The sequence below is a fragment of the Leopardus geoffroyi genome, chromosome E2 (assembly GCF_018350155.1).
Source record: "Leopardus geoffroyi isolate Oge1 chromosome E2, O.geoffroyi_Oge1_pat1.0, whole genome shotgun sequence".
Lineage (NCBI taxonomy): Eukaryota > Metazoa > Chordata > Mammalia > Carnivora > Felidae > Leopardus > Leopardus geoffroyi.
In genome coordinates this window covers 3,433,080-3,459,453 of record NC_059335.1, presented here as the reverse complement: position 1 = coordinate 3,459,453, position 26,374 = coordinate 3,433,080, and the positions used below count along the sequence as shown (strand labels likewise).

At 60.5% G+C, this 26,374-nt stretch overlaps 1 protein-coding gene across 7 annotated transcripts; it reads right to left on the bottom strand.

Annotated features, from left to right (window-relative positions):
• Positions 1-1,128: 1,128 nt before the first annotated feature.
• On the bottom strand, positions 1,129-22,894 carry PPP1R12C (protein phosphatase 1 regulatory subunit 12C). Of its 7 annotated transcripts, none has more exons than XM_045441495.1 (22): positions 22,510-22,891; positions 18,702-18,832; positions 18,492-18,610; positions 12,811-12,970; positions 9,650-9,794; positions 9,480-9,554; positions 8,211-8,284; positions 8,008-8,135; positions 5,500-5,573; positions 5,085-5,243; positions 4,935-5,002; positions 4,251-4,385; positions 3,930-4,020; positions 3,244-3,318; positions 3,105-3,165; positions 2,860-2,945; positions 2,718-2,758; positions 2,547-2,634; positions 2,282-2,386; positions 2,062-2,112; positions 1,859-1,909; positions 1,129-1,769 (listed from the first exon to the last, which is right to left on the bottom strand). In XM_045441495.1, exons 1-22 carry the CDS (start codon positions 22,828-22,830, stop codon positions 1,683-1,685), a joined length of 2,325 nt encoding a protein of 774 aa, XP_045297451.1. In that variant the 5' UTR covers positions 22,831-22,891; the 3' UTR covers positions 1,129-1,682. The 7 variants fall into 7 exon arrangements, 6 of the variants coding, with proteins under 6 accessions (XP_045297451.1, XP_045297452.1, XP_045297448.1 ...); XM_045441496.1 differs by having other exon boundaries at positions 2,860-2,942; XM_045441492.1 differs by having other exon boundaries at positions 2,282-2,758; positions 2,860-2,942; positions 22,510-22,894.
• Between the last annotated feature and the right edge of the window lie 3,480 nt (positions 22,895-26,374).

Below are 26,374 nucleotides of genomic sequence, written 5' to 3'. Positions count from 1 at the left end.
GGGACGCGAGTGGCATCCCCAGCCTGCGTGCCCCACATTCCCACGGCACCCACGGCCTGCCGGCCAGGGCCACACAACCCCTCATCAGGAGCGAGGCAGGCCTGAGCCCTATCCCAACACCAGCCAACCTGTCAGGACGTGCAGGCTGCCGTCGCCTCCTCCACTCCCACAGTCTCACCGTGGCTCACCAGCTCTAGCCACCCTCCCTTCCAGCACTTATGGCAGCAGCCCCATAAGCTGCTCTCCCTCCTTCTGTCCCTCACTGCCCTCCCCCGGACTGTTGTCAACGCAGCTGCCAAAGGGACCCGTGAAAACCTAGGTCCCACCTCAGTTCAAGTCCTTCCCAGGGCTGGCCGTTACGGTTCCACCCTCATGCCCTACTATCTCTGACCACACTGCACCCCACAGACCTTGTACCTGCTGCCCTCTTCATCCACAAAACTCTTCCTTTAAATGCCTACACGGCTCACTCCTTGACGCCTTCAGGTATCTTCCTGTGCCAGCTTTTCGATGGGGCCTGCACAGAAGACCCCCCGGGTATGTTCTCCTGTGCACACACCCCTGCCGCCCCGTACTCCTGGGTACACACACACCCCTGCCGCCCTGTGCCCTTCCCCTGCTTCTCCATAGCACCACCGCCTGGGATGCTTCTTCCATTGTTGCCTGCCTCTTGCCTCACCTCCTCCACTGTGCCCGGTCTTTCCCGTTTCATTCGCTACTGTATCACCAACAGCCAGGACGGGGCCCGGAAAGAACGACAATGCCCCGTCCTCCTACTCAGCACCAGCCAACTGTTACCATGCAGGGCTGAAAAGTTCATACTATCACATTCCTATTTCTCCAGAAAAGTCAAAACCGTAGGTTTTTCTTCTCATGAATTACCCCCAATTTTAAATGTCGGCAATTCAACTTTGTGTCAAAAACTCGGCTGGTTGAGACCCAAGCTCCCAGGCTCCCTTGTGACCGGGTCAGCCCTGGTGTGGGGCCACTGCCCCAGCCGGCCACTCCTGGAACCCCTTCCCAGCCAGTGAGCACTCACCGACCCATCGTTCATGATCCTGTGGTCTGGCCACTGACGAGGGAGGAACACAGAAGTGGTGCCCCACCTCGAGCCGGGGACACGGTCACTGAGTGGCAACTTCACGACTTTTATTTGTGGTGCCTGTGCTTTGTCTCGAAAATATCTTCTCCCCCTGCCCCTGACAGTGGGCGGGGCGGGGGCAGCAAAAAATAGAGATCCCTCCCTATTGCACACGGGCCCTATACAGAGGCCCACCTGGCCCAGGCTGGCGGGACTCTTGGCACATTCTCGGATCCCTGTTCAGGAGCGGGAGGGGTGACTGGGGTGGCATCACACGTGAGGGGGGGGACCTCCGGGTGGCCACTCCGGTCCTGGCACTTCCTGGTCCGCGGTTCCTCCGTGGTCCCAACCTCCGGTCCCGGGCCCCCCTCAACCACGTCCCCCTACCTGGCTCGGCCTCTGACCTCCATCCTGGCCTCGGGTGGCCCCCCTCGGCTCCTGGGGATTCTGCTCCCCTCCCAGTCTGGAGGCCCCGAAGGGAGGCTATGGCTTCTCAGAGACCCCCTGGGAGCCCTGTCACTCGTGCTCACACAGGGGAAGGGGTGCGTGTGGCAGAAGCAGCTGTATAAATACGGGTACGGGGAAAGGTCCTCCGCCAGAGTCACTTAGAAAGTTTGCTGATGACGCGGATCAGGGCTGCGTTCTCATCCTTGAGCCTCTGGTTGTCAGCCCGGAGGTCGGACAGGGCCTGGGGGATGGGATGGGGAGGTCAGCTGGGTGGCCCCGGGTCACCCGGGGTCTGCCTAGAACCCGTCCACGGCGCCCCCTTAGGCTCACCTTCAGCTCCTCCTCCAGCTCGGCCGCCTTCCTCTCCAGGGCCCTGCGCTCCTGGCATAAACAGGAGGGGTGAGGCCCAGGGCCTGGGGGCGGGGGAGGACTAGGGGTCAAGTAAGGCTGAGAAGGGTGGGGAGAGGGCAGAGGAACCTCTTCAGACCCACATGGGACACCTACACGGCCCCACCCCAGCTGCCCCTACTCACGAATCTCTCCAGCTCCAGGAGGGCAGGCCTCTCTGCAAAGCGCTCCTGCCTCTGGGGACAAGAGAGCCCAAGGCTCAGAGAAGTGGCCAAGCCACAAAGACCAGGACTGGGACCCCAGCCTGGGAAGGGGGCGGCAGTCCAGCCTCCCAGCCGGCCCCCCCTTCCCGGGGCAGGCCCGTCGGGGCCACTGCGACCCGGCTCCCAGGTCGGGGCATCTCACCTGCGTGGCGCGCTCCAACTCCACCTTGAGCTGCGCCAGGCGGAGCGTGGTCTCGGTCAGGGCCTCGCGAAGCCGCTCGTTCTCGCTGCGCAGCTCTGCGTACAGCTGGGGGGAACCGGACAGGGAGCGCAGGTCAGTCCTGCCGGCCCACGTGGGGAAGGGTGGAGAGCAGGGATACACAAGCAGAACCACAGATAGAGAGCTGCAGGGCAGGTGGATAAAGGCCGACCGCGGGGGCAGATTGAGGGTGGGTGGTGTCGCAAACCTTCCTGAAGCCTCCATCGGGCTCGTCCGATTCTGGCTGGGAGTCACGCTGCCGCTGACTGCGAGGTGAAGGGCCGCCCTCGGAAGTGCTGGGGTGGAGGCAGGCAGGGCGTCAGCGGGGCTCCCTGTGGCCCTACAGAAGAGCCCAGACCCTTCCCTGCCCACCCTGTACCTGGACTCTGGGCTGCGGTCGGCCGGCTCCGCCTCCTCCCCCTGCGGGCGGAGGTGGGGTTCAGCCTGATGCCGGGAAGGGAGTCTGGCCCACCACCCTGCCTCCAAGGCCCACCCGTAGCCCAGCTCGCCCCGCCCCTCACCTCCGCAGGCCCCCTCCACTCTTTGCCGACTTTGCGGTGCTCCCTGGTGGCCTGTGGTCCCTGACCCTGCCCGTCAGGCGCCTCTGCTGGGGGGGAGGGGCAGGAATCAGCCCAGAAACCTGGGGAGCGGCCCCTCTCTGCGGTGTCAGGGTCCCTAGGCCCGACCCCTTGGGAAAACAGACTGCAGCGGGAGAGAGGGGGAGGCCAGGGGGCAGGAGGTCGACCTCCCAGAAACCAGACCTCACCTCTCAAGGCAGGGCCATCAGAGTTCTCCACCCCCGGGACTCGGGGCCTCCGAGAGGGGTCCTGTCCAAGAAGGGCAGGGAGGTCAGAGGGCAAGGGCATCTTGGACCACCCACCACCTGGTCACCTGACCCCTCTCACCAGGCACGATTTCTCTGGCTCTGGGGTCTTCCCTGCTGCCTTCTCTGCTTCCTTCAGGTCGGTGAGAGTCACACCCTGGGAGAGCGAGCGCGGTCAGGGGTCCCAGAGGTCAGGGCCCAGGCCGCCCAGGATGCAAGTGTAGGCCCCCAGCCCCTCCTCTCTCAAACCCAGGAGTCCTGGCCCCCAGCCCTTCCTCCCTCAGACCCAGGAGTCCTGCCCCCAGCCCCCTCCTCCCTCAGACCCAGGAGTCCAGACCCCCAGCCCCCTCCTCCCTCAGACCCAGAAGTCCTGCCCCCAGCCCCTCCTCCCTCAGACCCAGGAGTCCTGGCCCCCAGGCCTTCCTCCCTCAGACCCAGGAGTTCTGGCCCCCAGCCCTTCCTCCCTCAGACCCAGGAGTCCAGACCCCCAACCCCCTCCTCCCTCAGACCCAGAAGTCCTGCCCCCAGCCCCTCCTCCCTCAGACCTGGAGGAGTCCACTCCCCCAGCCCCTCCTCCCTCAGACCCAGGAGTTCTGGCCCCCAGGACCTCCTCCCTCAGACCCAGGAGTTCTGGCCCCCAGGACCTCCTCCCTCAGACCCAGAAGTCCTGCCCCCAGCCCCTCCTCCCTCAGACCTGGAGGAGCCCAGGCCCCCAGCTTCTCCTCCCTCAGACCCGGAGGAGCCCAGCCCCCCCGCCCACCCCCACACCTGTGTGGACCTCCGAGACTGACGCATGAGCCGAGAGCGAGCCTTCCGCTGAGATTCAGACTCCTCATCCCGCACAGGCATCTGGTAGGACCTGAGTGAAAGGTTCCCAACCTCAGTAAGGGTTCCTTTGGGTCCTGTTCCCGTCCCACGGCTAACACTTTTCAGGGAAGGGAAGTTCTGCCAGAGAACATCAACTCCCAGCAGACCCTGGGACAACCTCCCCCTTGGGAGTGCTGCCCGAGGCCCTGGGGCCTCCTGGGCAACGCAGTGTCTCCCTGCTGGAGAGAAAAGAGGCTTCCCCCCCCCCCCCAGCCTCTTTACCTCCGCCGGTCCCGGGAGTCGGCTGGGGGCGCCGTGGGGGCCGCAGGGATATTTGGCTTCACTGGGGATTCGGGCCCCGGAATTCTGGAGGGAGGAGTGGGGTCATCCGAGGGAGGACGCCTGGAGATCTCAGACCTGGAAAGTCATTCATTCAGCAAATATCGTTGCTCAAGTTACGCGGCAGGTGCTGGATATGCCACACTGAGCAACAAAAAGAATGATCTCTGCCCCAGTGAGTCAAATGTGTGCGGCAGAGACGCAGAACCAACAAGCGCGAGAGGAGCCCATCACAGAACAGGCCAGAAGGCTAAAGTGCTTGGGAGGAAAGCGCGAGCCTGACAGCAGGTGGGAGGGTGTGCGTGTCCGGACACGGCGGCAGCATGGTCGCAAGGTCTGAGCGGGCCTCACAGACAAGGTGACACTCATACACAGACCCGGGGAAGGGAGGAAGCAAGCCGGGGTGGGGGTGGTGCAGAGCAAAGGCCCTGGGGCAGCAGTGTGACTGTGTCAAAAGGGACGGGGTGGGAGGTGGGGACAGAGGCAACAGGAGGCCACCGCGACCGTGGAAGCTTAGCTGTGAGCTTTTATTTGACGGCAAAAGCACTTGCTCGGGATCAAGCTGACAAGGTTGGGACCCGACCTGCCTCCCACCCGGAAAGACCCAGGCCCCTGGCTGGCACTCACAGGGCACAGGGCTCCGGCACCTTACGGGAGGGGGTAGGCGTAACTCTGGCGAGGCGGGGCTCCTCAGCCTGTGGGAAGAGAAGACCAGAGGAGGACATTCCCCTCACCGAGGCGGGCCTGGCCCCGGCCCCCGCCCCTCACCCCACTCACCTGCGGGGAGGTCCCTTCCAGCCGAGAGGACGAGGCTGAGCGCTGCAACCCAGCCCCAGGGGTGCCCTCGGCCCCCCGCCTGTCTGTGGGACCCAGGGCACCAGAGCTTCCTGTCTTCTGGAGGCCAAAGCGCCTGGAGAAGGGGGCCTCTTCTGGGGGCTGGAGAAGAGAACGGTCTCAGGGAGAAAGGATCCTTCTCGGCCACTTCAAGTGTTGCCCCCAGAAGGACCACAACAAACCACTATTCCCATCAGCCCCCTGGGCAGATGCAGCCAAAAAAAAAGCAATCAGTTGTTCTGGAAGATTCTGGAAACTGTCATCTTCACCTTACATACCCTGAAAAGAGGTCTACAGATTCATGACATCTCTCCCCTCCCTCCCCAAATAGTATGACCTCTAGAGCATCCAAACTCACCATGGGGCTCGGAGGGCTAGCGGGTGGTGGAGAAGACACTCCGTTGAGAGTTCTGGATTCTGTGGAGGGTGGCTCTACAATGCGGGAAAACGGAGATGCCAGGTACCTCTCAGAACCAGCCCCTCCTCCCTCAGGCCCAGGGATCCAGATCTCCCAGCCCCTCCTCCCTCAGACCCAGGAGTCCAGACCTCCCAGCCCCTCTTCCCTCAGACCCATGAGTCGTGGCCCCCAGCCCTTCCTCCCTCAGACCCAGGAGTCCAAGCCCCAGCCCCCTCCTCCCTCAGACCCAGGAGACCTGAACCCCAGCCCCCTCTTCCCTCAGACCCAGGAGTCCATACCCCCAGCCCCTCCTCCCTCAGACCCAGGAGTCCAGCCCCCAGCCCCCTCCTCCCTCAGACCCAGGAGACCTGAACCCCAGCCCCCTCTTCCCTCAGACCCAGGAGTCCATACCCCCAGCCCCTCCTCCCTCAGACCCAGGAGTCCAGACTCCCAGCCCCCTCCTCCCTCAGACCCAGGAGTCCAGCCCCCAGCCCCTCCTCCCTCAGACCCAGGAGTCCTGGCCCCCAGCCCCTCCTCCCTCAGACCCAGGAGTCCAAGCCCCAGCCCCCTCCTCCCTCAGGCCCAGGAGTCCAGGCCCCAGCCCCCTCCTCCCTCAGGCCCAGGAGTCCAGACCCCCAGCCCCTCCTCCCTCAGACCCAGGAGTCCAGACCTCCCAGCCCCTCTTCCCTCAGACCCAGGAGTCGTGGCCCCCAGCCCTTCCTCCCTCAGACCCAGGAGTCCAGACTCCCAGCTCCCTCCTCTCTCAGACCCAGGAGTCCAAGCCCCAGCCCCCTCCTCCCTCAGACCCAGGAGACCTGAACCCCAGCCCCCTCTTCCCTCAGACCCAGGAGTCCATACCCCCAGCCCCTCCTCCCTCAGACCCAGGAGTCCAGACTCCCAGCCCCCTCCTCCATCAGTCCCAGAAATCAGGCCCCCAGCCCCCTCCTCCTTCAGACCCAGGAGTCCTGGCCCTCAGCACCTCCTCCCTCAGACCCAGGAGTCCTGGCCCCCAGCCCCTCCTCCCTCAGACCCAGGAGTCCAGACCCCCAGCCTTTCCTCCCTCAGACCCAGGGGCCCTGCCCCCAGCCCCCTCCTCCCTCAGACCCAGGAGTCCTGCCCCCAGCCCCCTCCTCCCTCAGACCCAGGAGTCCTGCCCCCAGCCCCCTCCTCCCTCAGACCCAGGAGTCCAGACCCCCAGCCTTTCCTCCCTCAGACCCAGGGGCCCTGCCCCCCAGCCCCTACCTCCCTCAGACCCAGGAGTCCTGCCCCCAGCCCCCTCCTCCCTCAGACCCAGGAGCCCTGGCCCCCAGCCCCTCCTCCCTCAGACCCAGGAGTCCTGCCCCCAGCCCCCTCCTCCCTCAGACCCAGGAGTCCAGACCCCCAGCCTTTCCTCCCTCAGACCCAGGGGCCCTGGCCCTCAGCACCTCCTCCCTCAGACCCAGGATCCTGAACCCCAGCCCCCTCCTCCCTCAGACCCAGGAGTCCTGAACCCCAGCCCCCTCCTCCCTCAGACCCAGGAGTCCTGCCCCCCAGCCCCTACCTCCCTCAGACCCAGGAGTCCAAGCCCCAGCCCCCCCTCCCTCAGACCCAGGAGTCCAGACCCCCAGCCCCTCCTCCCTCAGACCCAGGAGTCCAAGCCCCAGCCCCCTCCTCCCTCAGACCCAGGAGTCCAGACTCCCAGCCCCCTCCTCCATCAGTCCCAGGAATCAGGCCCCCAGCCCCCTCCTCCTTCAGACCCAGGAGTCCTGGCCCTCAGCACCTCCTCCCTCAGACCCAGGAGTCCAGACCCCCAGCCTTTCCTCCCTCAGACCCAGGGGCCCTGCCCCCAGCCCCCTCCTCCCTCAGACCCAGGAGTCCTGCCCCCAGCCCCCTCCTCCCTCAGACCCAGGAGTCCAGACCCCCAGCCTTTCCTCCCTCAGACCCAGGAATCCAGACCCCCAGCCCCCTCCTCCCTCAGACCCAGGAGTCCAGACTCCCAGCCCCCTCCTCCTTCAGTCCCAGGAATCAGGCCCCCAGCCCCCTCCTCCTTCAGACCCAGGAGTCCTGGCCCTCAGCACCTCCTCCCTCAGACCCAGGAGTCCTGAACCCCAGCCCCCTCCTCCCTCAGACCCAGGAGTCCTGCCCCCAGCCCCCTCCTCCCTCAGACCCAGGAGTCCAGACCCCCAGCCTTTCCTCCCTCAGACCCAGGGGCCCTGGCCCTCAGCACCTCCTCCCTCAGACCCAGGATCCTGAACCCCAGCCCCCTCCTCCCTCAGACCCAGGAGTCCTGAACCCCAGCCCCCTCCTCCCTCAGACCCAGGAGTCCTGCCCCCCAGCCCCTACCTCCCTCAGACCCAGGAGTCCAAGCCCCAGCCCCCCCTCCCTCAGACCCAGGAGTCCAGACCCCCAGCCCCTCCTCCCTCAGACCCAGGAGTCCAGACCCCCCCAGCCCTCCTTCATAGATCCAGAAACCCAGACCCTGCCCCGTACCTGTGGGGCCTTCTTCTCCCTCATCCTCGTCATGTATGGGGGGCCCCCCTGCCCCCCCAGGCCGGCGTTCCTTGGACAGATCTTGGAGGGAAATCTTCTCTCGGCTGCTCAGACGACACACGGAGCTCCTGGTGGGAAGGGGAGGGCATGGGGTTCCAGTCCCTGGGACCCTCCACCTGCCCACCCGGGCGCCTGTCCACTACCTTCGGTGCTTGCCGCCGGAAGGCACCTGGGGCTCCTGGCTTCTGCTCTGAGAAGCTTCCTTTTGGTTCCGCAGCTGCAAGGGGACAAAGGAGGGGACGGAGGAGGCTGCTGGGAGGGCCCCACGCGGCCGGCGGCCCCCACGTCCAGGGCCGGCCCGCACGGCTGTGCAGGTCTGGGTGGAGGAGGCGCCACCTACGGGGAGGGCCGCTCCCGGCGGACACGGGGGATCTGCGGGCCCCTGCACACGGCTGTGTGGCGTCTGGGTCCTCCTCACGGCTGCCTCCCGGCCTCCCCGCTCCGGTGTCCTCCCCTCCCAGGGTGCACCGCTCACCGGGGACACCGTCATCCCTGCCACCTCCCTAGGGCGGCCCGCCCAGCCTTGGCACAGAGGTTCTTCCACCAGGCGAGCCCGTCATCCCCGCCCCTCCTGAGAGGTAGGGCCCCCTTCCCCCGCACCCATCCCTGTGCTGACCCTGCCCCACCCTCCACGAAGCCCACGGCGGCCCCACTACCCTCACCCTCACACTGCTCCTCAGCCTAGCGTTCAAGGCCCTTCGGGTGGGCCCCCCCCCGGCCCAAGGCCTCCCTGCCTCACACTCCCCTCCGGGCCCCACCCGTTTTCCCACCCCCTAGCCTTTGCACGTGCTGTGCCCTCAAACCCGAGCGCGTGCCCTGGGTCTGAGAAGCTGTCCGCCAAGCCAGAACCATGACCTTTCCTCTCAACGTCACCACGACCGACCTTGAAACAGAGGGATCTGTGTCCATCTACCCCCCCACTCACTGGAAGCTCCAGGCAGAGCGCCTGGCCCCCAGGAGGCCTCAGGAGAGGCTTCATGCTCCCAGTCGGCTTACAGTCCGCCAAGCAGGGTTCCAAAGTTCTCGTGCAGTAACACGTATACTCCTAGCATAGCAGATACTCCGCGTGACTCCTCATAAAGGTGCACACACCGTTAGCCCCACATTACAGGTGAGGAAACTGAGGCCCAGAGAGGTTAAGCGACCAGCCCGAGCTCACAGAGCAAACGCATGCCAGAGCCGGGATTCAGAGCCCAGAGCCCATGCCGTCCAGCCCTTCACCCTGCCTTTTTCCAGCAACAAGGCCTGGCCCGGCGCTGGCTGGGCGGCATTCCGGGGCTGATGAGGCCCAGCCTCCTCCTGACTCCTCTTCCTGACTCTGACTGTCGCCAGCTGGGCGGGAGCAGGTCCCCTGCCAGGGGGCACTGGGGTAGCAGGGAGCCAACGGGCAGGAGGGAGCCCCCGAGACTCACATCCTCCTGCTTCCGGGCCAGTTCCTCCAACAGACTCAGCACCTCCTCGTCAGCCAGGTCACAGGGACGTTGGCCCTGGCGGCGGAGGAAGAGAAGGGGCAGAGGATGATGGAGGGGAGGGGGCCTCCCGCCCCTCAGCCCCACCGGCCCGCGAGCAGCCCGGCCCTCACCGCGTGGGTCAGCGAGTCCATGCCTCCACCGTGCTCGGCCAGCAGGCGGCAGGCGTCCTCCACACCCCAGTGGGCCGCGGCGTGCAGGGGGGTCCAGCCGTCCCCGTCCCGGAGCTCTGGGTCGTAGCCGGCCTGAAGGAGCAGCCTGGGTGCAGGGAGGCTCGGAGTCAAGGACCGAGATGCGGGTTCTGCCCAAGGCTGCCGTCGTCGGCTGGCCGCGCTGGGGCCCGGCCGGGACAGGCAGGTGGCGAGGGCCTCTTCGTGGAGCCCCTCCCCCGGCCCAGTGGGTGGCTTCAGGAACCCTGCCCCTTGTACCGGGCAACTCTCTTGACTATCACCCCCGGGTATGGGACACACAGCCCCAGAGCCTGTGAAAGGGCTGAGGCCCCAGAAGAGGCAGCCCTGGGGCAGTGATGTTCTAGGAACCCGCCAGCTCAGGGAGGTGGCCCTCAGCCGAGGCGATGCTGCCCGCCAGGCGACATCTGGCAGTGTCTGGAGACGGTCCGGGTGGTCACAGCTGAGGGGTGGGTGCCAGGGATGTTCTTAACACCCTACGGCGCGGAGAACGGCCCCACGGCAAAGACTGATGTGGTCCAAAACCCCGCTAGTGGTGAGGCCGAGGAGCCCCGGCTTGGAGGACGAGCACAGGATCTGGGGGGCAGGCAGGGTTAGAAGCCCAGGCGGGTCCCGCACGGTGCAGCTGGCGGCACACAGCCTGCCTCTGCAGGACTGGCATCGGGTTCCGTGCCCGTGGGAACAAGCGAATACGAGGTGGGAGGTGGACAGAGTTCATGAGACTTTTCAAATAGAAGGGCCTCTGTGGGGCCCTGCTGACCTCGTCACTCACTCCCCAGAGCTCACTCGCTGCAGCCACCTGGGCGCCTGCACACGGTCCCCAGGGGTCCCCAGGCCGGAGCTCATGCAGCCCCCCTCCCACTCCTCCCACCGCCCTCTTTACGCCTTTCTAGGCCCACGGTTCTCAACTAGGGGGGGCACCTGGCCATGTCTGCACATGTTTGGTCGTCCTGAGTTGGGGAGGGGGGGAGGGGGCGCTCCTGGCCTCCAGGCGAGAGCCCAGGGATACTGCTCAGCGCCTTACAACGAACGGGCACACCCCTCCCCGGTCACCAGTGTGCCCTCAGGCCCACGTCACGTGGTCTGCTGCCCTGGTCACTTGTCTGCCTCCCCGGCGAGGCCGGGGGCTGCACGTGGGCCCAGACACGTCTCGTGTGCCAGCCTCCCCGGACCTAAAAGACGGCCCGGCCTTCGGCAGGTGCTCGGTAAGTAAGTGCCGAGCGCCACTTCTCTGGGCCTCTACCCTGCCCTTCGTCGGTGATGAGGGGAACGTCGGTCACATCCTCCTACAAACGCAGCCGTCCTGACGGCGGTGATAAAATGGGAGTCGCTGAGCCTTCCCGCGGCCAAAGCACTTCGTTCCTGTGCCAGACAGCGAGCCGCCCCCAGACCCCGACTTTCCCCCCACTTAGTAACCATGCCCAACTCTCAGCTGGACACGCTGTCACCTGGCTCAAGAGGGATCTCCCGGGCTCCCTGGCGGGAGCCCCAGGCAGACAAGTAGCTGGGATGGTGGAAATGCCAAGAAAATGCCAGGTGGTCTGGCAAATGGGACATCAAGGTTCAGTGTGCGGGTCACTTCAGGATTGTTCTTTTAAAAGGAGTAAACGGGGGCGTCTGGGTGGCTCAGTTAAGCGTCCGACTCTTGATTTCAGCCCAGGTCAGGACCTCACAGTCCGTGAGCTCAACAGTGCAGAGCCTGCTTGGGATTCTCCCTCTTTCTCCCTCTCTCTCAAAATAATGAACTTTAAAAAATAATCAAGTAAAAATAAAGGGAATCAACATTTGCTCCTTTTGTCCTCTCCTCCTCCGGGCTGTGTGGGATGCAGATGCAACGGCAGGAGGCGAAGCAGCCATCTGAGACTCAGCGGTGGAAGCCACGGGCAGAAGAGGACAGGGCTGGGCACATGACTGGGCCTGACCATTTACATCCCAGGCCCCTTGCCACTGGGATTAGCTCTGGGATGGGCAGGTGCCCAAGGCGGCCCAGTGAGCATCAGGCCAGGACTTTTGCTACAAGAATGGGGGACGAGGCATTCTACTTTCACAGCAGGCAAGCAACTAGGCCATGAGCCTGGAGCCACTAGGGGCCGTCTCTAGCACCTCACTGGAAAACCTGCCTAAAAACCCAACACAGAGGTGAGCAGAGCTGAGGGATTCATCTCTACTCCACTTCCAACTGAAAATAAAGGATAAATCAAAGAGAGAAGACTCAGAGAGGAGAGAATCTGAGGATGAGAATGGGAACCAACCACCCCCACATAAGAGGGTGAGGCAGCCAAACATGGACGGCAGCAAGGGAACACATGCTGTAGCGATTTAAAATACATATGCACTAGATAACCTGGCCTTCAAATACAGAAATAAACACCGCGGGCACTACAAGGATAAACAGGCAAAATCCACAAGCATCGTAGGAAATTTCAGGGGCACCCGGCTGGCCCACTCAGTGGAGCATGTGACTCTTGAACTCAGGGGTTGCAAATTCAAGCCCTGCGTTGGGTGTAGAAATTACTTACACATAAAATCTTAACAACAAAAACAAAAAAAAAAAAGTACGTCTCTCGCAGTAACTGACAGAGTAGACAGAGAGAAAAAAACCCACTAAGAACACAGGAGGCGGAAAGAGCGTGACTACAAAGGTGATCTGATAACCTCCACGGAACGCTGCACTTCACAGCATGGTTCTTTTCCAGCTGACACATACCGGGGTATAAAGCAAACCTCAGAGAATTCCGAAAATCTGATGGAAGCATATGGATTCTCTGACCACAGTGCCATCAAGGCAGGAAATGGGCATCGAAACAATGACTGGAAAAATCCCACGCGTCTGAAATTAAGGACATCCTTCTAAATAATCCAGAGGCCAAAGAAGAGAGATTACAAGCCGGAAAATGTTTTCAACTTACGGACACGAAAAGCCTACACATCGGGACTCGTTGACACGGCAAAGGCTGTATTTAGAGACAAATACTCCGTCCACATACATAAATTAAAAAACCCACAGGAAGGTGGAAGACAGCGAGAAGGAACAGATCAGCCCAGCACAAAGAGCAGGGAAGAGTGGGGACACCAGCCCCGCTCACCTCATCACTTCGATGTAGCCCTTAGCGGCTGCCACGTGCAGGGCAGAGGCCCCCGTGCGGGGGTGCCGGGCCTCGGGCATCGCGCCCCCGTTCAGCCAGCATCTCGTGTCACGAAGAAGCAGTTCCTCCTCGGCCCGTTTGGCCGCCTCCACGTCCACACCTGGGAAGATGAGAAGGGGCAGTGGTAGGACTCACACCCGGAGCCCCAGGAGGCACGGGGTCCCCCTCGTTCCACATGCTCCTCCGGGACTCAGGGGACCCGGACTTCCCAACGGGGCCTCCGAGGCACTGCTGGGAGAACGGGGATTGCAGGCCCTTCTCCCATTTCAACCTAAGTATCACCTTTATCGTTACTCTTAAGTATAAACCCAGCACCTGATTACGTCAAACCCTCCCTAGCACCACCAGTAAAATCCTGAGCCCACGTCTTCACGCACTCTGTTGGGACCCTTTCTATCACCCTGAGTAGGATAAACCAGGCAAAGGGCCACCAGACCAAGGGGCCGCATTACTGGGGCAACAGCCTCTCTCGTAGCCAGGTGCGGATCCCTGTTCACAGCTGTGCCGTCACCTAGAGCAATCAGAAGAGAGCCAAGCACACGGCCTCGTCGGTCAGTTTCTGTACATCTTTCAGTTTCCTGCAAAGCTGTTCTGCATTTGGGATGCAAAGGGCAAGTTAGGACTTCACGTGTAAGTGGATTCTGGATCAGAACAGGCAACCTTGGGGGCGCCTGGGTGGCGCAGTCGGTTAAGCGTCCGACTTCAGCCAGGTCACGATCTCGCGGTCCGGGAGTTCGAGCCCCGCGTCAGGCTCTGGGCTGATGGCTCAGAGCCTGGAGCCTGTTTCCGATTCTGTGTCTCCCTCTCTCTCTGCCCCTCCCCCGTTCATGTTCTGTCTCTCTCTGTCCCCAAAAAAAAAAATAAACGTTGAAAAAAAAAAAATTTAAAAAAAAAAAAAAAAGAACAGGCAACCTTGCTGAGGCTGTATTAGTATCTGGTGACCATCACCGAGAATCTGTATGTTGCCTGCGCCCTATTGAGACAGGAGTCAGAAAGGGCCTCTTCCAGCCAACGTTCGATCTCTCTCCTGGAAAGCTTATTGGGGTCTGTTGCTGTTCCAACTCTGAGATTTCTCACACCAAAGCGCTGGCTTGGAGCTGAGCTGTCCTGCCCCATAGCTGTCGGCCACGTGCAGCTACTGAGCGCCTGAACTGTAGCTGCTCCAAACCGAAACGTGTCATGAACACAAATACACGCTGGATTTCGATGTGTGGGCAGGAAAAAGTGGGCGGCACGGGGTGCCTGGGTGGCTCAGTCGGCTGAGCGCCCAACTCTTGATGTCAGCTCAGGTCATGATCTCACGGTTCGTGAATCCGAGCCCCAGCTGGGGCTCTGTGCTGACAGAGTGGAGCCTGCCTGGATTCTCTCTCCCCCTCTCTCTCTCTGCCCCTCCCCCACGTGAGTGCACTCTCTCTCCCTCAAAATTAATAAACTTAAAATACAAAAAGCGCACAGCAACCCATGAATGGTTTTCTCTATGTTGATTAACGTTGACACGATAATGTCTTGGGCACACTCAGTTAAGTAAAATACGTGACTAAGTTAATTTCACCTGCTTCTTCTTACTGTTTTAAGCGCACCCACTTAAAAATTTTCCATTACGCTGTGGCTTACACTGGCTTTCTGCTGGGCAGCACGGGCAACGGACCCCCATGGAGCCACCACTTGGGCTTAAAAACTTAAAACACGACAGAGGCCGCAAAAACCCCCTGTGTGCCCCCCACCAATCTCATCTTGCTTTCGTGACGCTGCGTCCTGGTGCACCCTCACCACACACACACACACACACACACACACACACACACACACACACACACGGGAAAGTCTGCCCTGAGCCTGCCCCGGGGGTCCCAGAGGGCAAGCCGCCCGGAACCGGCTGCGCATCTGCGCCACCGGCTGGCACCGGGGGAACGCGCGACTAAACTCCAACGGGATCACCTCTGGCTGTCGTCTGGCAGCTGTCCAAGGAATGTTTGGCTGGTCGGAGCCCACCTGGTGGGCCCGGCTTGGGGCGGAGAGGCCGGGACAGTGCTGGGGACTCAGGGACACCCTCCCCCCCACCCCCGCACACAACTTCCTTAAAGGGAATCACCTTCAATCCTACTACAGATGCCTGTGCCTTCCTTAGGCAGCGAAGGGTGGGGTTTGCTGACCTTTTTCCAACCACTGCTGGTGTCCTCTGGCATGGTCACACACATCCTTCTGCACTCTGCTTTTTGCCGAGATTTGCGTTTGTTGATGGAGCTCTCCATCAGGGTTGGCAAACCTGTCTGGTTTTTGCCTTTTGTTCTACTGATGGTAAAACACAATACCTCATACCCATTAAGCAGGCATTCCCTGTACCTCCCTCCCCAGCCCCTGGCAACCATCAGTCTACTTCCTGTCATTAAGCTTTGCCTGTTCCGGAAGGCCCCCTGTGTTTGTGAATAAAGCTTTATTGGAACGCGGCCACGCCCACCACGGACACAGGGCCCCTGGCTGTGCTGGGGAGGGCGGTCGGTCGCAGGGGCCCCGACCCCCGGCCGGCTGCAGCGTGACAGCACCTCCCACAAAGTCTCGTCCTTCACAGAAGCTGCCACCCCACTTACAGATTAGTGATTTACCCAACCTCCTCTGCTGGAGGCCCCAGCCTCTCCCGCTGCCAACAACCGCCCCCGCCCCCATGAAGATTCCTGTCCAAGGGCGGGAGGGCCTCCGTCCGGTGGCCTAGCAGCAGAACCGCTAGATGCCCCCTTCCCGCCCAGTTCTGTGTCCCTGCGGCCCGTCCTGCAGCTGGGCTGACGGCAGCTCTACAGCGCGGATGGGTGGCCACATCGCCTGGCCTAACCACCCATCCTTCTCGCCCCAGCTAGGGCTGGCTCAGGCGGAGGGTAGCGCTCAGGTGGCTGAGGAAATCTAGTCCTAGATCAGCCGAAGAATCAGCCAGCACTGTTAGCAGCGGCACTTCATACCCGGTTGAGAGAATCTGCCTGAGAATGAAGTCCGTGCAGGGGCGCCTGGGGGGCTCAGGTCATGACCTCATAGCTCAAGGGGTTCGAACCCCACGTAGGGCTCTGTACTGACATCTGAGAGTCTGAAGCCTGCTTTGGATTCTGTCTCCCTCGCTGCTCCTCCCCCACTCATGCTCTGTCTCTCAAAAATAAATACAAATTAAAAAAAAAAAAGAAAGAAAAGAATGAAGTCAATGCAAAGTTCAGTACAGTGATATTTTCGAGTTGGTGCCCCTGGATCAAACCATGCCTGAAGTCTGTGCAATTCCTGGACTTCGGTTACATGGCCCATAAATTGCCTTTTCGTTTTAAACTGTGGTAAAAATACACATCAAATTTACCATCTTAACCCCTTTTAACTGCAGTTCTGTGGCATTAAGTATATTCACGTTGCCATGCGGCCTCCACCACCATCCGTCTCCAGAACACTCTTCATCTTGCACAACTGAAACCCCGTCCCCGTCAAACAGCATCGCCCCGCTTCCCCCTCCCCAGCCCCTGCGCCCACCACTCTACCTCCTGCCTCTATGAATTTGACCATTTTAGTCCCGTTCCTCATAGAGTTAGAATCACACAGCGTTTGTACACTTTGTGCCAGACTCTCTCACTGAGCGTACTGTCCTCAGGGTTCGCTCACACTGAAGCACGTGTCCGAACCTCTTGCCTTTTTAAGGCTGAATAGTAGTATTCCATCGTAGCACATGCCGCACGCTGTTCATCCATTTCTCGGCTGGTGGACACTTGGGCTGCTTCCACCTTTGTGCCACTGTGAGAAACGGCCGCTTCAAGCACGCTGCACAAACCGCCTCTCGGGCTGGGCCCTGAGCCCGGCTGCAACAGGTTCCCACAGAAGCGGCCCGCCAAGCCTCACCCGACAGCCGACTTTTTAATCACGAAGGGAGGCGGACTCCACGGTAGAGCCACCTGGCCAGTGCCCCTCCGCGAAGTTCAAGGCTAACAGCAACAGGGCAGGCAGACAGACAGCACCTGTCTCCCGAACAACGCACTAAGAAGTTCCTGCCACGAACGCAGACCTGAATCTCCTGGAGAAGCGGCAGGCGGGTCCAGGCCAAGGGACACGCTGTGTACAGAAGGCAGGGTGAGGAGGGCAAGGGGAGACCAAGGGCAGGGCAGGGCCACAGGAGGCGCAGAGGGGAGGCTACAATGGGCCACAGGTAACAGCGCAGCACCAAGGCCAAGGTCCCGATGCCCACAGAGGAGTAACAACGTGACATCCTGTGTCCTTGTTCTAGGAGACACAGGCTCCCACGTCAGGGCAGGGTTACAGAGTCTGCTTCGTGTTCTTGAGATGGCTGGGAACAGAGAGGGAGGCAGCTGGGGAGGGAGAAAGAAGAGGAAGGGAGGGGGTGGGGGAAGAGTGCTATTTATGTATAGTGGGGGGAGGGGGGAGGCAGGACGAATGCAGATGGGCCAAAATGTTCAAAACTGACGAATCTATATCGTATGACCCCATTTATACAAAGCGTTCCAAAATGTGTAGGGACAGGAAGCGGATGAAAGGTGTCTCAGGGCTGAGTGGGAGTGGGGTGCCAGTTGAGGGCTCCCGGTTTCTTTGGTACGACCGAAGCCCTCTGAGGCCATGTGGTGAGGCAGGCACAACACTGTGAAACGCTAAGAAACCAGCGGACCACACGCTTTCGAAGAGAACCGAACGGGCTACGAATCGCATCTCCACAAAGCTGCTAAAACCACCGGCCAAGCTCAGGGAGGGTCACGTGGCCGCCCCCCTAAGGCTGTCCCAACCTCTGTCCACGTCTGAAGTTTTTCAGGGTGAGAAGTCAGAGAGGAGAGAAGCAGCTCAGCTCTGCCTTAGTGCCCGCCCCCCACGTTGGCCGTGACCCCAGACGTCCACCCGCACGCGGCTCTCTGACCTTACCAGCAGTCAGCCTGCCCAAGCCAAGCCTGGGGATCCGGGCGTCACCTTCCACACCCCAGGGCCTGCTCTTCAGCAGCCTCGCTGAACGAGCCACGGGGCCTCCAGACCCCCAGGCCCTGTGCCCACACCTTTTCGGCGGCTCCCTCGCTGAACCCGGACCAGCACCCCACGGCCCGTGCCCTCCAGGTCAGTCAGGCCACAGCCTTCCTCGCACACCCCACGCATCAGCTGGTTCTAGGTGGCTGCTTTGGGGAGTACGTTTGGACACGAGCTCCTCTGAGAACTTGCTAGAAGCAATACACGTTCTCCCTAGAAATACGAACATGGCCACACACAGAGTTTCGGGGGTCCTGGGCCCCATGTTGAGGACCCTGCGGTTCAGTGACCGTGCACGCGGGGAGAACAGTCCCCCTCAGGGAACACTTCTGAGAGAACAATCTCACCTGAGAGACCCCTGGACAAGCCCCCGCATCTCATTTCCTCACTCACTCCTGGGGTAAAATGACAATTTGGGTCAACGTCAGGTTGGGCTCTTATCCGTGCCCAGCGGTGGCACATGCACTTTACACGATCGCTCAATGTTCCAAGCGACCCGAGGACGGGGACCCGCGTGCCCACCTCACAGGTAAGGAACCCGAAGCAGACAGGGTCAGAGAACCCTGGGAAAAGCAGGGCTGGCCTCCGAGCCCCAGCAGTCTGTTCCCCGTGCCCGCAGGAAGCACCCAGGCACCCACCTCGGTAGGCAATCTCCGCCTTCAGCAGCCCCTCCATGGCGTCCGACTCGGCCAAGTCCAGGGGCAAGTCCCCATCGCTGTTGACGGCGGCAATGTCAGCCCCGTGGCTCAGGAGGTACCTGGGGGTGGCGGTGGAGGGGTGGGGAGGTCAGGGCTGCGGGGTCTGAGCTCCGGTCCCCCTGCGATCCCCCTTACCCTCCCCCGCCTCACCTGGCGATGTCCAGGTAACCACAGGAGGCGGCCACATGCAGGGGCGTCCAGCCCTCGTTGTCTGCCTGGTTCACCGTGGCGCCCTGCTCCACCAGGAAGCGCACCACCTCCAGGTTCTCGTCAATGCAGGCCTGGGGCGCAGGGGACACGGCCGTCAGCCCTCACCTCACCCAGGCACCGCACGCCCAGCAAGGCAGGACTCCCGAGGGGCCGTGAGACAGACCCCGGGAGCACGGAGTCAGACGTTCAAGAGAAAAAACCAGATGACCCTGGGACAGACCCCAGAAGGCAGCAGCCCTGCTCCTGGAGGCCCATTCAGCTACCCAGCTATTTAAGACCTCTTGGCTTCCCAAAGGTTAGGTCAGCCGGGCATCTGCAGCTCAGTGGAGCCCATGAGAAGGGGACACCCAGATCCTTGCAAGTACGAATTGGATAAAGGGAGGGGGCTTTCCTCCAGCGTGGGAAGTCCTGGATGTTAGATACGATGTACCCCAGTCATCACCAACAGGACGAGGCTTCCAGTGACGAAGACCTCCTCCCTCAGACCATGGAGTTCTGAGCCCCCTGCCTTCTTCCCTTAGACCCTAGAGGCCAGGCCCCCAGCCCCCTCCTCCCTCAGACCCAGGGATCCAGGCTCCCAGCCCCTCCTCCCTCAGGCCCAGGAACCAGATCCCCAGCCCCCTCCAACCTCAGGCCAAGCAGATGCTCCCCAGGATGCTGACCATGGCCCTGACTCCCACCCTGAGGGGACTGGCCTGGCCCCTGGGGCCCAAAGCTGTGCACGGGGTACTGTGCCAAGGGATCTCCACCTGGGAAGACCTTCCCTAATCCTCCTGCTGTCAAGGCTCTGTACTGCAGAGGAAGAAATCCATCTCAAGGAGACAGCAGCCCTTGCCTGAATAGGGACAGCAAGGGGACAGAGAAGGGATTTAGCCCAGGGCACATGAAAACCCGGGTGGGCACTGGGACCTGAGCAGGGTCCAGGCAAGGGGTGGGCCTGGCTTCCTGGGTCCCTGGGCTAAATTAACTCCCCAATTCCCTCACCTCTCCAAAACCCAGCCATCTGGAGAAGGGGGGAGGCAGTGAGGGCCAAGAGCATGAAGTCATGGAAACTCAGGCTGCGGGGGGGGGGGGGGGGCACACGTGCCCTGGGAACGGGATGAACTGGGCTTGGTTTATTTCCACCCAGTTGTCATGGTGATGGGGGGGGGTCGAGGAGGGAGATGGGCCTTTCCCTTTCAAGGACCTGGCCGGGCACAGGAATCCATGTGAAAGATGCCCGAGGCCTGGGCACCAGGGATCCAGGAATCCAGACAACAGCAACCTCCCCCACCAGGAGTCCAAGCCGCTCCCTCCACCCAGACTTAGTCCCCGCTTCCACCCTCCCTATTCAGATCTAAGAACTGTGGCTCCTAGTCCCTCCTATGCCAGACCCCAGACCTAGCTGCTAATTCACAAGGCAATTTTGACAAGCGGGGGCAATATACCAGCTTTATCATGGGGTTAACAAGCCCACCTGAGGTAGGTGCCGGGGTGTGAGAACTCCTGGGCACACACAAGGGCAGGGGGCTGTCGCCTGGGGACCCACTCCAGGGAGGACTCAGAAAGGAAACCACAGCCCCAGGACGCACCCAGACAAGGTGACCAACTGTCCCAGTTTGTTTGGGACGGGGGCTGCCTGAGACCTGGGACTTTCACTGCTAAAACCAGGCCAGTCTAGAGCAAACCACCCTGCGTTGGTCACCCCACAACAGACCTGACCCAAACCCCAGGTCGCCCGCCTGCTGGCCATGTGACCTGAGGCAGGAACTTCCCCTCTCTGAACCTCCAAAGCCCTAATCCTTCAGGCTTCCTGCAAAGCCCCAGAAAGTGGGTTTACCAAGGGCTTGCCTGAGTGGGAAAGGGATTTCGCCTGAAAAGGCAGCCTGATAGGCAAGGCCTAAGGGGATGCCAAAGAAGGGGGCTCAGCCTGGAGAGCAGGGCCAAGAGCCCCTGAGGAAAAGTCCAGGAGAGCCCAGGCCTGGACGGTGGCAGAGGAAGGGCAACAGAAGCCTGAGGCCCCTCTCCCCTGGGCTTGCCCAGTACTCTGACACCTTACAAGGCTCAGGGAAGCAGGCCCCTCCTCTGCGTGGTAGAAAGCAACCTCGCTAGCACCAGGGACGCTGTAGGGGACAGGCCTGGGGGTCAGAGAAGAGAAAAAGAGGACAGGTAGCAGTTAGACCAGGCAGCAGCCCTCCAGCTGAATGCCTGTGCTGCATCCTGAAGGGTTTTCCACATATCTGACCTCCCTCCTTCATCAGAGCCCTGCCACGGAGGGACCGACTACTAGCCCTGTTGTACAGATGAGGAAACTGAGGCACAGAGAGAAAGGACGCTAACTTGAGGCAACAATGCTAAGGAACTGCGATTTGAACCCAGGACCATACTGACTTTCCTGAACTGCTCCTCTCCTCTTCCTGGGAGACCTGAGAAGTGGGCCTCTTCAAACATCCCTGCCTCCCCAGTCAAGCTTTCCACAGGGTCTTTTCTGGTTCCATCAATGACCAAACTCTATGGGTTCTGGCGGGAGGAGAGGGCTGAGGACTGGATCAGTATCAGGAGACAAGGAGGGAGATGGTCTCAGGGATGAAACAGAGGGTGATGGTCCTATCCCTGGTGGTCCCACTGTGGGAGGATAGATAAATGCATCCAGAACCAAAGAGGGTCCTGTGGCATAAGGTGGTCCTGGTTCTGGGACACACAAACACTGGAGGAGACAATCAGGGAGTCCTGGAAAGGCATGGGGGCCAGGTTATGGACGGAGACCAGCAGGGCCGTAGCACCCTTGGGAAGCTGACATACTTAGAGCCAGACAGATCACACAGTCTCTAGGAGAGAAGCTGCCAGATGCCCAGGAGAAGGCATCCGGGCAGAGAGAGCAAGATGACCAAGGATAGAGAGGCAGGTGCGTTGAGGCCCCCCAGGAAAAGGGCAAGGTTACAGGCACAGCCCAGGGAAGGGGCGGGAGGCAGAGAAGGTGCCTGGAGAAGGAGAAACGTCCCTGACACGAGGCCTACGGTGGAGAAAAGAGGAGGCACAGCCTCCAGAAAGAGAATGAAGACGGTCTGCGGGTGGAGACAGCAGGAGGTGCCCCAGACAAGGAAACGAGGTGGTACAAAGCCTAGAAAAACCTGAGCCAAGAAAGAGCATCCTTATACAGCAACAGATGGTACTGCCTAAGGGCGAGAAGGACTAATCGGAAAGCAGCAGCACGGAAGATATGCCCCTAGCCAAACAGGTAGTCCGGGCCAGGGGCCAGGGGAGGAAGCCCCACAGGCGCAGGCGCGTGCCTGCACAGGACGAGGCTTGCTGCTCAGCGAAAGCGACACCTGCCTGGAAAGGGGAAACAGTGGGCTGGAGGACGTAGAAGTATTGCTAGAAGTGCACAGCCTCGGGAAAGGTGGCAGCATTAGATGGCACAGGAGAGGAGACACAGAGACTACTGAAGGGTGCTCAGGGTCGGGAGAAGGCAGCGCGAAGTGACAACGACCGGGACCAGTGGCATGGACCAGACCGAGGCCGTCAGCAGCGGCTCGGGTCCAGACTGAGGGCGGCGCAGGGCGGCAGAGACCAGGGCCGGTTGAAGAAGCTCAAGACTGGAAACAGGGAGTTGCAGGTGGGTGGCAAGGGCCAGGGGGTCGGAGAGGGCAGCAGCACAGAACGGCGCGCACCGAGACTGACGACCGTGAGTGACTCAGGGCCCGGAGGACGCTGGAGGAGGCTCGGACCCTGGGCGGACCAGGTCCGGGGAGGGGCCGGGGGCGCTGACCTGGTGCAGGGCGCTGATGCCGTCGGCGTTGGTGGAATCGAGCACCGCGCGGGCGGGCGGCGGGGCGGCGGGGTCGAGCTCGGCGCCGGGGCCGGGGTCCGCGGCGCGCAACATCAGGCGCGCCTCGTCCAGGTCGCCGCCCGCGCAGGCCGCCAGGAACTCGGCGGCGCGCTCGAAGCGCACGGTGCGGGCGCGCCGCTCCCCGGGGCCCGGCTCGGCGCCCGCCCGCGCCCCCCACTGCCGCAGCTGCTCCCGCCGCCGCTCGCGGGCCGCGGCCGCCGCTGCCCCGGGGCCCGCCCCCGGGCCGTCCTCGCCCGACATCGCGCCGCCCGCCCGCCGGTAAGCGAGCGAGCGACCGCCGAGCGCCTAGCCCCGAGCCGCCGCCGCCACCGCCGCCACCGCCGCCACCGCCGCCCGCCCGCCGGGGGCCGCCGGGAACTGCCGCTGGCCCCGAGCCGCCCAAGGATCTGCCTGCCCCCGCCCGGCGCGTCGACGTCACACGCCGCCCCGGGGCGCGCTGGGAAATGGAGTCCGTGAGCCGAAGTTGCTAATGGCAACCTTAGGGCCTCGCTCAGCCCCGAGGCACGCTGGGAAGTCCGCAGCTCCCGGGCCGCTGATGTAGGGGAGGGTCCCCGGAGCGCCGGGAAGCGGGGTCTCCGGGCTGGAGGCGCGCCCCGGGGTGTGCTGGGAAACGCAGGGACCAGTGGCACGGGGCCCGGGAGTCGGAAAAGATATAACGCTCATTTTCCCAGCTAATTCTTTGTGGGCTCTTTGGTCTGCTTGCTTCAACTAGAAATAGGAAGACAAGGACGTTTGTCTTCTGTCCGCAGTCCTTACGCCCAGCGCCCAGAATGGAGCCTAATAGAACGCGACCGGAGATAGTTTCTGCATGAATGAATTACCATTAATTCATTAATTCCCGACCAGCACGCCCCGCAACCCAGAACTCCCGCGGGACAATTCTGCCTCCCTGGGTAACCGCCCAGGTCATGCAGGGAGATAAAATCTGTAGCCAGAGGTCACGGCCTTCGGTCCACAGCCCTAGCGCACGCCGCAGCCCTAGCGTAGTCCTCAGGGCCAGGCCTCTAGTGACACGGTGGGTCCTAGGCAGAGCCCCAAACATCGCCAATGACCAGGCTCCAGGGGAAGAGAAGCCCAAAGTCCCTTACAGTAACCCCTGGATTACATCCGGGAAAGGAGCCCAAGGGGCGGGGTCCACAAGGACGCCCGTCCTTCTCGCGCTCGCACGGTGGGAAATGTAGTCCAGGCTCTACATCCTCGCATGTCATGCTGGGATTTGTAGTCCTGGGTGAGGCGTTCCACGTAGCACTTTCAAAGCAAGAAATAATCTTCACCTTAAGTGTCCTGTACCTAAATCCTGGATGGGAAAGATGCAGACACTTCGAGATCGGAAGAAAGACCCGCACAAATCGTACAGAAAGGTGCTGAAATCTGGATAGATTTTTTCCCAAGGGATGTTGGAGTTGCCCACCCACTCCAAAGTCCTCGGCCCTGTAGGAAGACATAAACTACAAATCCCATGAGGTCTGCGGAACGCTGGCGGTAGAAATAAAGGGAATAGGTGTCCCGGTGGTTCTTGGGATGTGTAGTCCCTCAACTCGCACGCTTCCCACAGTTGTACACACCCATCCTCCTTCTGCAGGGGGCTTAAAAGACAAGCAGTAAATCAGCCCTGCAGTTGTTACGTGTGGGTGTGTATGTGTGTGTCTCAGTGCCTGTGCACAACTGTGACACATTATAGCCTTGTGTTTTTGCGATCCTGTGTGTGCCAAGGGACATGCTGTTTATAAGGACTCGTGTGTATTATGTCTGTAAGTGTTCATATAAATATGCCTGTAAAGTTTTGTGACTGCGATTGTTTCTCTGGGGTATCTGCTCAACCCACACAACGAGGTGTGAGACGTGTTCCCACCATCAGCTCAATTAGCAATCTTTACACTGTCTGTTGTATTTAGGCTCCAGCCTCTATTTTAAAATTCTCTTCTGCTGCAATGGTGAAGAATTCCAGCTCTGATCTAGGCAATCATGGGTTTGACACTTGTTTCTGCCCACTTCCCAGCTGCGGGGTCTGGGGCTAATCTCTGCCTCCTGGGGTTGTTGAGTGTGTACACGTGATATCTGGTAGGTATCAGACGTTGGCTGTGTCTACCTTCATAGGCACTCGTTGAAGTTCTCTTCTTCCCTTTGCTTTTCGGTGGTGAAGGTTTTTTCACTCCCCAGGCCTGCTGTTGGCTCTCAAGGCTAACACTGGAATTGAAATGCTTAACCTTAGAAGTACAGGCCCCCCTCCCTGCCGGTGAAAATAACATCAGCAAAATAAGAAGAAGATGTTCCCTGCAATGGCAGAAAAAACAGACGCTGGTCTGCGTCATAAAGATGGTCCAGATAAAGGAATAAACTAAAGTATCAGGTTTACTCTGCTGTCCAGTGTGAAAACAGGGCTAAGCATTTATGATATTTTAAAACTGTCCTTGGCAGAGTTATTTGCACAGAGGAAACTTTTAAATTTAAGGGAGAAATGTGTGTGAAAGATACTGCGTAGCTGACCTTCTTGTGACTATCAGCACATCTCCTGGGCCCTCAAACTCACACCAACAGGAAGGAGGCTTTGTATTTGTTAACCATGCCAAGAATGGTGTTCTCCCAAATATCATCCTCAGATGTGGGCACGGGGAGAAGCCCTTCCCTTGCAGGGAGTGTCGGGGGCCAAAATGAGTACAGAGGAGGGATTTTGCCCCAATGTGTAGAACCATGTTTTCCGGATCTGGTAACATATGATCTCTTTTCCTACCCGATGACTTCCATGTGCTTGATTCTCTTTCTCCTCTTTTCCTCATGGGAATGTTTGTCTCTATTGTTATTATTACAATTCCCTGCGCCTTCCCCATTGCGGATTTGTTAGGGAGGGAGGAACTGTGTATGCGGTTTACGGGATGTCAAACCAGTGGGAGGCACACCCAAGCCTGACTGAAGGGGCTGGTCTGACCCCAAGAACCCGACCTGACCACCAAGACCCTGGGCTTTGGTCCTTGGGGAGTGGCTCAGTGTGTTCCATGTCCAGGATCTGTATGTGGGGGTTGGGTAGTCAGAGGAGTACAGCATGTCAGAGACAGCTAATTGCCTGCCCATAACTCTGTCTCCTCCTCAAAAATAGAGCACTGGTTGGGGCGCCTGGGTGGCTCAGTTAAGCGTCCAAGTTTGGCTCAGGTCATGATCTCACGATTCGTGGGTTCAAGCCCCACATTGGGCTCTGTGCTGAGAGCTCAGAGCCTGGAGCCTGCTTCGGATTCTGTCTCCCTCTCTCTCTCTCTCTCTGCCCCTCCCCTGCTCACGCATTGGCTGTCTCTTTCTCAAAACTAAATAAACATTAAAAAAAAAAAAAAAAAAAACAGAACACTGGTTTTATTTGAAGTAGCAAAACACCCAGCTAGCTAAAGGGCAAGCCAGAGACCCAACCTTCTTTGCAATTAGGAGAGGCCAATAAGATGGGATTGAACATTGCTGGGTGGGGCTTCCAGAAAGGCTCTAGAAAGGGTTTTGGTTAGCTGAGAGGTGCACCTTTCTGGCCCTCAGCTTTCTGCTGTCTTCCCTTCCTGGAAGCGGATGTAACAGCTAGAGCTCCAGAAATCATGCTGTGACCACAGTGTGACCTCGTGGACGGAAGCAGAGCAGAAAAGCAGAAGGAGTCTCAATTCTTGATGGCACTTTGGACCTGCCTTTCCTGCCCAGGACTGCCTACCTCCTTCCCTTAGACCGTGTGTGAGGAAAGCAAACCCCCAATTCACCAGAACCAGTGTTATTTTGTGTCTCCCTTACCAGCAGCCAAACATAACTCCTAAATGAC